This window comes from Oratosquilla oratoria, chromosome 18 (genome assembly GCF_046742065.1).
Source record: "Oratosquilla oratoria isolate Oo_2021 chromosome 18, ASM4674206v1, whole genome shotgun sequence".
Taxonomy (NCBI): Eukaryota; Metazoa; Arthropoda; class Malacostraca; order Stomatopoda; family Squillidae; genus Oratosquilla; species Oratosquilla oratoria.
In genome coordinates, this window is record NC_134794.1 from 3,794,870 (window position 1) to 3,805,874 (window position 11,005).

Sequence of the window (11,005 nt, forward strand, 5' to 3'; positions counted from 1 at the left end):
TTTTGTTGATAAGGGACGAGCGTTCCATGTGTGACAAGAAGATAAGATGAGGATTACTGTAATTTATTTTATATTATTTATTTGTTTGTTTGTTATTATTTGTCTGTTTATTATTTTTTTCATTTATTATTAGTTATCTATTAATTCATTATTATTTACTATTTACCTGTTTGTTTATTATTTAACTATACCTATGCATTTATCTATTTATTTTATTTGTTAGTATTTATGTTATTATAACTTTTATTTCTTTCTTTTTATTTATTTATCATTAGGCCTATTATAAAAAAAAAATCCGTATCCGACCTAGTTATGGACCAAAAGGTCTCCTGTCGGCATGCTCAGACTTTGTAATCCTTTTTTGTAAAAAGGTCAGAGGACAGAAAACTTATCAATCTTTTTATTGCGCGGCAGTTTGTTCCTTTTCTTATCCAGATAAGGAAACTCTTTACCAACATTCACGTACAGGCAGATCAATAAAAGGTGTTCAGATGTGAAAGTCGATAAATAGATGAAAAAAATATCCTGTACACATATCTGTCGACAGTCAAGTGCAATATTTGTTTCCCAAACTTTCCCAGTATGTGATCCCTTTCAGTATTGCAAAACCTAACATGACCCCCACCTTTTATAAACCTTCTGAAAACGTACTAATTTTTAATATCGTAAATACATTACTTTAAACTTTATTAATCACAGCAGAGAGAAATAATATATATATATTATATATATATATATATAAATATATGTATATATATATATATATATATATTATTGTTTATCAATGTTTATTAACAAGGATTGATCTGATGATATATTTTAATAAGAAGGATGTGGGTTTGTGTGGCTGAATGTATATACAGTTGGACCATCCATGACCACAACCTTTAGAAGTCTCCTGAAAACGCACTAATTTTTTAATATCTCAGAAGCATTATTTCAAAATTTAAAAGATTAATCACAGCAGATAAAGTAATGAAAAAATATGATTGTATATTAATGTTTATCAACAAGGATCGATTTCATTGTATTTTAATGAGAAATATGTGTTTGCTTTCTTGGAACACGCTAATCATCACGCGGGTCTGTGTGGCTGAATGTACATACAGTTGGACCCCTCCATGACCCCTATTACCCTTTTGGGGGGGGTCATGACCCGAAATTTGGGAATCCCTGGCCAAGTGTCTTGAATAAGACATTTTTATTTACAGAAATAAACACCATGTGCAACTTAATGTAAAAAAAACAGTCTAACGAGGACCACAATGGAAATAAGCTTACATGATTTTTTTGTGTTATCCTCGGCAATTGTAATTGTTATTTCGAACTATGTGTTATTTTCATTGTCTGCACTTCATGTATATTGATTCATTGCCAAATAAAATTATTACTATTATTATTATTATTATTATTATTATTATTATTATTATTATAGCTTTTATTAGTAGGACGTTTCGCTTGTCATAGCTCTATGAAACACGTCTTCATACATCTTGATATGCTTGATAAAGCTTTAACGAGCGAAAAGTCGATTTATTATTATTTACTATTTACCTGTTTGTTTATTATTTAACTGGACCTATGCATTTATTTATTTAATTTGTTGTTACTTATATTAGTATAATTTTTATTTATTTCATTTATTTAATTATTTATCATTATTATATATTTTTCGCATCCGACCTAGTTATGGACCAAAAGATCTGTCGTATGCTTCGCCTTTGTAAATCCTTTGCATAAAATGCCTCCGTCCTCGAGTCGTGTTTCTTGTCGACAACGACAATTTTCATACACATTTTAATTTCTCTTCTTATTTAGACACTTTCATCGCGTTGATCGTTATGACTAACCAAGTCGTCAGATGGGCAGTCCGTCGCTACGTGCGATACGTCATCGTCGGCGTCGCTTCTACCTTCTTAGTCTTCAATCTGGCGCTGCAAATGGACGCTGGTCTCATTCTCCACTGCAGTGACGGTTGGTGTCAATTCTAAGGAAGACCACCTTAATCTTTTAAGCAAGATACTGTACTGCCTGCCATTTATTTTATGTTATTTATTTTTTTATTTGTTATTATTAGTCTGTTTATCATTATTTCCTTGGTTATCATTTATTATTATCTATTTGTCAGTCTATTGTTATTTAGTATTTACTTGTTTGTTTATTATTTAACCTTACCCATTTATTTATTTACTTATCTTATTTAACATTATTTATATTATTATAATTGATATTTAATCATTTATCATTATTATATATATATTTTTGCATCCGAACTTAGTTATGGACCAAAAGGTCACCTGTCGGCATGCTCCTCCTTTGTAATCCTTTTGTTAGAGAAGCTGGTCTGAGTCACTGTAGATCCTGAAAATTGGTGAAATGTGTATTAACTCGTGTTATTTTACTGATGTAATGGATGGATTTACTGTCCTAAACGAGGGTAATTATTTTGCAACAACGCATACCAGCAGCTATGCATACAGTAAATAAGTTGTTAAAGATATGAATGTATATATAGGATATAGGTAGAGAGAGAGAGAGAGAGAGAGAGAGAGAGAGAGAGAGAGAGAGAGAGAGAGAGAGAGAGAGAGAGAGAGAGAGAGAGAGAGAGAGAGAGAGAGAGAGAGAGAGAGAGAGATTCCATAAGTGTGTGTTTTTCGTAGGCTGAAAGTGGTTACCATTGTGAAACTTCACCAGAACCTGTCCTCGTATATAAGCATTTCTAGAAATTCCTCATCCATCCCAAAAGGTATCCATAAGAACAAGGTGATATGAACTTTGAACATGAGGTGAATGTCAGTTGAGCAGGAAAGGGAGAAGGTAGGGGTTAGGTGTGAGTGACAGCCAAAGGGATTTCTCCCCGTCTTCTCTATTTTCCGCATAAGGAGACGAAGGGAGAAGGTCACGGTATAAATGAAACGTCTGGCCCTGATGTGGATGTGCTGTGCCTTGCTGCATTGCTTCAGAACCAGGCAGTGGGCAGGAGACAGGAGTGACCCTTTATCCAAGAGGAGCTATAATGAGAGGGGAACAATGGGTGGAGGGTGGGAACAGGTGTTTGCCTTGGCTATCTACCTCCCTTACAAGAGGGGGAGTCCCTTGATATATACAATATATTATTATTATTATTATTATTATCATTATTATTATTATTATTATTATTATCATTATTTTCATTATTATTATTATTATTATTATTATTATTATTATTATTATTATTATTATTATTATTATTATTATTATTATTATTATTATTATTATTATTATTATTATTATTATTATTATTATTATTATTATTATTATTATTATTATTATTATTATTATTATTATTATTATTATTATTATTACTATTATTTTCCAGAGTGCATCTACATCACCATAGATAACAGGGTGTCACCATATGACACTGACGTCCTCAATTACGTTCGGGCTCATTGGCTGGATCCCCCGGCCCCCAGGGGGAGCTACAAAGCCGCTAACGGTCTGGACCTTGTCAACCCCCCATGGGCGTCCTTCAACAAGTGGGGAGAAGCTCACGAGTTCCTCATTACTTACTTCAAAAAGTACCAAGTAAGTAGACGTGATGGGCGTTTATTTTCGAGAACAATCGATCGAGGAACCTGTGTCGTATTTACTCAACGTTTTTTTGGAAATCTTTGAGGAGGAGGAGAGTCAATATGGGGTGTCTCTAAAGACATTTCAGTGTCAAGGGAGCTGGTCAAGTCTTCCTCCGGTACAAAGGGCGTTTAAAACACGGTTTTGATTTGGACGTTATCCGCTTGGCAGCCGTTGGGGTGTTTGGGGTGCCGTGCGAGGCTAGAACCACTTCCATCATCTTTTATATATATATATATATATATATGTATACATCTATATATATATATATAAATATATATATATATGTAAATATATATATATATATATAAATATATTTATATATGTATATATATATATATATATATATATTTTTTTGTAATATCCATCAGCGGGAAACTAAATCACTGGTTATGGTGTCAATTTTTGAAGAATCGCTTCAAGTTCAATTTTCCGTGGATGTATACCGATATTACTTAAAAGAAAGATGGAAGAAACATTCCTGCCTTGCACGATACATCTGCGGAAGCCACCGAACAGTGTCAACTCAACACCGTGGGAAGCACAATTAAAGGGGTTATCACACTGGGCTATTTTTCCTCCAACCTCCGACTAATCGGCGGTACCGCCCACCTCCAGAACTTTTCCCGCATTCAAATCACAACGGCAAACTAATTCGTTTCCTCAAAAAGAAGAGATAGAATGTCGTTTAATATACTGGAGAATTTTTTTTTCCTCCAGCATATTACATTCCTTCCCAGAGGCTGAAGGTTGGAGATCTGCTCCAACAATCGGAGGGAAAGTAACCTAATGTGATGACGCCTTAAGGAAGGGCGATTGTGCGTCTAGACGGAGTCGTTTGACGTCAGACAGAATACAGACAAGAGGTGCATGTTCCAACAGAAGTGCCGGACCGACCCCTCCTTTATGGACGTGGCATCAAACTTGGAACAAAATCTCTTGGCGGCAGCTGGAAGATGGCAAGAAGCGACAGTCGATGGACGAGTCCGTAACCCCTTCCGTACCGGGTGGTACGTTTTCCTTTATCCTGGCTGCCATCAGGTGATTTTATTCATCATCCATGGCACTCCCACCTGGTACCACTGGTATCACTGGTCTCTAGAAACTTACATATTTGTTCTGGGTACCTCCAGACAGCTTTATTCAGCTGAGGGAGCCCTAGCGAAAGGATTGTTGTTGTTGTTGTTTTAAATACAGTTTTGTTAAGACACACCACTTTTTAATGGAATCACTGTATCCAGGAATGTATCAAATATTCAATATGAAAAATACGTTTGATTTTATTCTGATGTATCCATCCTCAATTGTCCGGTTTTTTTTCAACCAGAGCTCATTGCGATTATTTTACATCCTCCTTTAACCACTTCGGTAATACAGCAGTGACTATATTCTATGATGTGAGTAGTGTGATGAGTCGTACATATGGCAGCCGATGCTGCGCGCAAGAATTTGACTCGTACTGAGGTGGTTAAGATCTCCCTCGAGAAAGTTTTCGTCTTTTGTCGTTTCAGCCCCATGGAACATTTGTCGAAGTAGGAGCTCAGGACGGTGAATTTATGTCCTTCACGCTCTATCTGGAGCAGGAGCTTGGCTTCGAGGGACTTCTGGTGGAGCCTAATCCAGAGCATTACTCCATCCTTCGACAGATGGGTAGATCGTCGTACTCCATCAATGCCTGCGCCACGCCAGGTATAAAGAACATGAAGGTAATGTTTTGTTTATGTATTTATTCAATACTTATCTATTTAAACACATAATAACACAAGAATGGAGGAGACTGCAGGAGACCATAGGGCCTACACTAGGCACTTGTCATCTCTATCTATAAAGTTATTTAATCTTCACTTAAAATAACCAAATGTTTCAGCCCTCACTATGTGGTTATTAAGTCTATAATATTCGTTAACCACTCTATTAGTAAACCATTTCTTGACTATTTCCTTCTTAAACCTAATTGTGCCCAATTTTAATCCATTACTACGAGTTTCGTTCTGCTATCTTGATATGACGACCTTGCCTGCTGTTGTAGCCTAAATTGCGGCTACAACATTGATGGAAAATGATAAACTGCTGTTACGAGGGGGGATGGCCGCTGTGTAAATGAGGCGGCTGGCTCCGCTATGGATGTGCTGTGTCTTACTGCATTGCCTATGACCCGGGCAGTGGGCAGGGGGACAGGGATAACCCTTCATCCACAAGGAGCTGAAATGAAAGGGAAATGATTGACAGGTGGGAGTAGGATGGGTAGAGGTGGGAGTAACCTTTGGCTGGCTACCTCTCTCATAAAGATGTAGGAGCCTACTCGTATATAGATAGATAATTCCTACATACCACGGCCATTATCATTTAGAATAACTTAGATGGTGGCAATACATATCAATCGTGTAAGAGCCTTTGAGAGACTCATTTTTTTTTCGCAAATATCAGGATGTTTTGTGGATAAGAGACACACCGAAAGATCTGCCACCTGTCCTGCGTCGTATCCAGGAGGGAAGCAATCGACTTCTTCAATATGTGTCCCCCGAGGTGAGTACATACATACATATATACATACACACACACACACACACACACACACACACACACACACACACACACACACACACACACACACACACACACACACACACACACACACACACTTACACACACACACACACACGCACACACACACTATATATATATATATACATTTATATATATAAATATATATATTATATAGATATTTTTATATATGTATTTATTTATATTATATATGCCTTTTCCTTTTTGGCTACCTCCCTTGTAAGGGGGAAAAAGCCTTGGTATATGTATGTATACATACATACATACATGTCGTGCTCCCCTGATTACATTTATAAAGTTAAATGGGAACTGTGGCCAAAATGGTTAGATCAGGGAAGTACGAACAAGAGTATGAATAGTTTTAGTACCTCACATTATCATCTCTCAAAATGGTGGTGTTAAATGAGACTTAATTCTCCTGTCTATGACTTTTATTTGTTGTTTTAGTATTTGCAATTAACAATGTAATTGAGTGTACGGGGTGTGGGAGGCTGGATTTAATAAATTTGATACAGACCTTCTATATGGGTCTCCTGGCCGCAGTCTGGACTTCTGATAGGCAGAGACTTTGTAGACTTAGACTTGGAATTGCTAGAGAGCTTTGACTTTTAGACTTAGACTTTAAACTTAGACTCTTTGTGATAGCAAAGACGAAAGATCTGAAAGGGGTGAGGCTCCTCCTCCAACCATCTATGATTGGCTAAGGACAAAACACTAAAACATTTTGACCAATCATATTGCAGTAAGGGGTCACTGGTGTCATATGATGTTTTGCAATCCTCCACTAGGGGCTTTCGGCAGGGCTTTTAGAAAAGGCTTCACCTTAGCAAAAATTTAATTTTGTTATGGTTGTTCTTCTCCAGAAGGGGTCACCCACGCGCGCGACGCCAGCGTGCGATTATAAAAACTAGTATCAACTAGTAGTGATGTTGTCGTCGTCAAACCAATCACCACATACATACATAAATACATACATACTTACGTGCATACATATATACATACATGCATGCATACATTCATAAACGTGTACACACAGTATTCAAATTTTGTACCCCTCTTATAAGGGAGGGGGGTTGAAAAATATGAACAAGGGGGTCCCTAGTCCATATTACCCAGGAAAAACTCCCTATCATACTCTCCCCTCTCTCTTTCTCTGTCTGTCTGTTTGTCTCTTTGTTTGTCTCTCTGCTTGTCTGTCTGCCTGTCTGTCTCTGTCTTTCTGTCTCTCTTTCTCTCTTTCCCTCCCCCCTCTCTCATCCTCCCCTCCTCTCTCCTCTCTTCCTCTTTCTCCCATGCCTAACCTTTTGGAACGTGTGATTAATTCGTGATCAATTCTATCACCCTCTTGGACGAGATCCCAGCTGACTCTGGTCCGTAGGGGTGTGACGAAACTTCCATTTGACGAGTTAAACAACCATATGAGGACGGAGCCTTTATTTGTACGACGTTTCGCTTATTACAGCTTTTTCAAGTACAAGTTGTACTTGAAAAAGCTGTAATAAGCGAAACGTCGTACAAATAAAGGCTCCGTCCTCATATGGTGTTTAACTCGTCAATCTTGTCGGCAACTGCCACTTTCATGAAAACTTCCATTTCCTTTTCAGGACCGCGAACTTGGAACGACCCAGAGTGTGCAGTGCATATACTTACCCACTATGGTCCAAGCGGCCTTACATTCCAGAATGACCGACTTACTCGTCATCTCCACTCACGGAGGAGAACTTGGCATTGTTGGGGCGTTGGAGAAAAACTTTATGTTTCGGGTAAGTTGGTCAAAATATGAGTGAGGCTAAATGTACAAGGACAAAACATGGCATATTGGTACACGCGCCCGAGGGGAAAATATGGGTTTCAAAGGTGGAAAGAATAAAACACACACACACACACACACACACACACACACACACACACACACACACACACACACACACACACACACACACACACACACACACACACACACACACACACACACACACACACACACACACACACACACACACACACACACACACACACACACACACACACACACACACACACACACAACTTGCCCGCCAGAGTCGAAGTGCCGGCTCGCACTGTAGAGATACTGATTTTTTTAACACTGGTGGGACTCGAACATGGTGTGTGTGTGTGTGTGCGTGTATGTGTGTGTGTGTGTGTGTGTGTGTGCGTGTATGTGTGTGTGTGTGTATTTACCTAGTTGTATTTACCTAGTTGCATTTTACGGGAAGGGGAGCTATGCTCGTGTGTCCCGCCTTTGTATCTCGCAGTGTCTATTTTGGTCTTGAATTCATGAATGGGTTTTGCACCCACTACTTTTTCGTCCAGTTTGTTCCAAGTGTCCACCACTGTATGTGGAAAACTGTTTTTCTTCAGATCTCCTCTATAACTATGTTTTTTTTTATTTTCTTTCCATGTCCTCTTGTGATTCTCTTGTCCCAGTTCAACAAGTCCTCTCTATCGAGTATTTCTGTGCCCTTCATGATTCTGTAGATGGTCAGTAGGTAGCTTCTCTCTATTCTTTGCTCCAGAGTCGGTAACTCCAGTTTAGCCAGTCTCTCCTCATTTGATAAGCCTGCAAATGCAGGGGCCATTTTTGTGGCTACTCTCTGGATTCTTTCTATTTTCTTTATATTCATTTTGGTACTGGGTGACCACAGTGTCGCCGCATATGTCTAGGCCTTATCAGTGTGACTAATATTTTTTTAATAATATCTTCATCCAAATATGTAAATGCCACTTTTATTGATCTTAGCAAGTTATAGGATTCTCCGATAATTTTGTTTATATGTTTGTCATAGGACAAGTCGTTTGAGATAATTACACCCAAATCTTTTTCGGATCCCACTTTCTTTACCTCCTTAGTTCCAATTTTATATTGTCCTGATATTCTATTTTTACTTTTTCCAAACTCCATTATGCTACACTTCTTAATGTTGAAGTCCACTTCTCATTTCTGACTCCAGTTCTGTACCTTATTCGGGTCTTCCTGAAATGATTCGCAATCCGTTTCAGTTTTTACTTTCCTTAACAATTTAGCGTCGTCTGCAAAGAAGCTCATGTAACATTGCACATCATCATCCATGTCATTTACATAAATAGCAAATATTATTGGAGCCAGTACAGATCCTTGCGGAACTCCACTGATCACCTCCTTCCAACCTGAATATTTTTCTCTCAGTACTACTCTCATCTTTCTGCCAATCAGCAAGTCCTCCACCCATTTTAGTAGGTCCCCTTGTACCCCTCGTATAAGTTCCAGTGTGTGTGTGTGTGTGTGTGTGTGTGTGTGTGTGTGTGTGTGTGTGTGTGTGTGTGTGTGTGTGTGTGTGTGTGTGTGTGTGTGTGTGTGTGTGTGTGTGTGTGTGTGTGTGTGTGTGTGTGTGTGTGTGTGTGTGTGTGTGTGTGTGTGTGTGTGTGTGTGTGTGTGTGTGTGTGTGTCCTTCTGTACCGGTCCCTCCTGGTAAGGTTTTCGGCACTTTTCTTTTTTTCATTTTTAACCGACATGACGTCTGCCCACAGGTCTTGGTCATTGTGACCCCCATGGCCATGCAGGAAGACACAGAAATAATGGAAAATATTTCCAAACGAAGAAATCTAACCTTGGCTTACTCTGCCAACAACATCCACGTCTACTTACCCTCAGCCCATGTCAAGGTCGTGACGATCTAACAATAAACTTCCCTAGTCCCTAACCTTCCTAAGGGCGTCATCACACTGGTCTATTTTTCCTCCGACTGTTGAATCACTTATTATAGTTCTGGGGGTGGGCGGTACCGCCGATTAATTGGAGGTTGAAGAAAAAATAGCCCATTGTGATAACCCCTTTCGGGCGTCAAGCACGACTGCATAAAATGGCCTGGCGGAGCCTCCACTAATATGGACTACATCAAGTAAGTAATTTTATTTGGCATTGAATCAATATACATGAAGTGCAGATATAGAAAAGAACACATAGTTGGAAATAACAATTACAAATGCCGAGGATAACACAAAAAAGCTTATTTCCATTGTAGTCCTCAAGTAGAGACGAAACCCAAGTCACACACACTTGCACGGACATCTGATAAATAAAATCGACTTTACATATTGTATATTTCCAATGCGAATTTGTTTGTACTGTAGATGGTATTAAAGCGATTCTTATAAGTTAATATATTCATTACTTCTTATACATAAGTTTATAGTTGTCTGAGCAAGAAATTATAAGAATGGAACAAATAGAATGTTTATAATCCTGTTGAATTCATACGTAGTGTATTTAATACCAAAAACTGTCTTATTTCACATGAAATAAAACGATGCAATTCGATAACGACATTATCGTGAATTGAACATATAGAATGTTTATAGCCCTGTTGAATTCATACATAATGTACTTAATAACAAAAAGTTGTCACATTTCATTTGAAATAAATCGATGTATCTCATCAAGAAAACTGAAATGGTCGTTTTCATTAATATTTTGAAACACAATAGTCATTCACCCACTGCGTAGGTATAAGAGCAATAGTGGAGAATGTATACTTAAGCATTACAAAGGATTACAAAGGCGGAACATGCTGACAAGAGACCTTTTGGTCCATATCTAGGTCGGATGCGAAAAAAAACATAATAATATTAAATGAATAAATAAAAACTATAATAATGTAAATTGCAAATAAAATACATAAATAAATGCATAGGTATAGTTAAATAATAAACAAACAGGTAAATAGTAAATAATAATAAGATGACATATAACTAATAATAAATGAGAATCAAACAGACAAATGATAACAAAACAAAAACAAATAATATAAAATAAATGATAATCATTACA

At 37.7% G+C, this 11,005-nt stretch overlaps 1 protein-coding gene across 1 annotated transcript in view; it reads left to right on the forward strand.

Moving 5' to 3' along the window:
• The window catches only part of LOC143035051 (uncharacterized), an 11,584-nt gene extending 1,471 nt beyond the window's left edge, over positions 1-10,113 (forward strand). Inside the window, exons 2-7 of the mRNA XM_076201532.1 lie at positions 1,819-1,974; positions 3,359-3,567; positions 5,124-5,318; positions 6,040-6,138; positions 7,782-7,940; positions 9,706-10,113. Of these exons, the coding sequence (XP_076057647.1) occupies positions 1,819-1,974; positions 3,359-3,567; positions 5,124-5,318; positions 6,040-6,138; positions 7,782-7,940; positions 9,706-9,855 (968 nt within the window). The 3' untranslated portion in view covers positions 9,856-10,113. The remainder of the gene's footprint in view (positions 1-1,818; positions 1,975-3,358; positions 3,568-5,123; positions 5,319-6,039; positions 6,139-7,781; positions 7,941-9,705) is intronic.
• Positions 10,114-11,005: the final 892 nt, after the last annotated feature.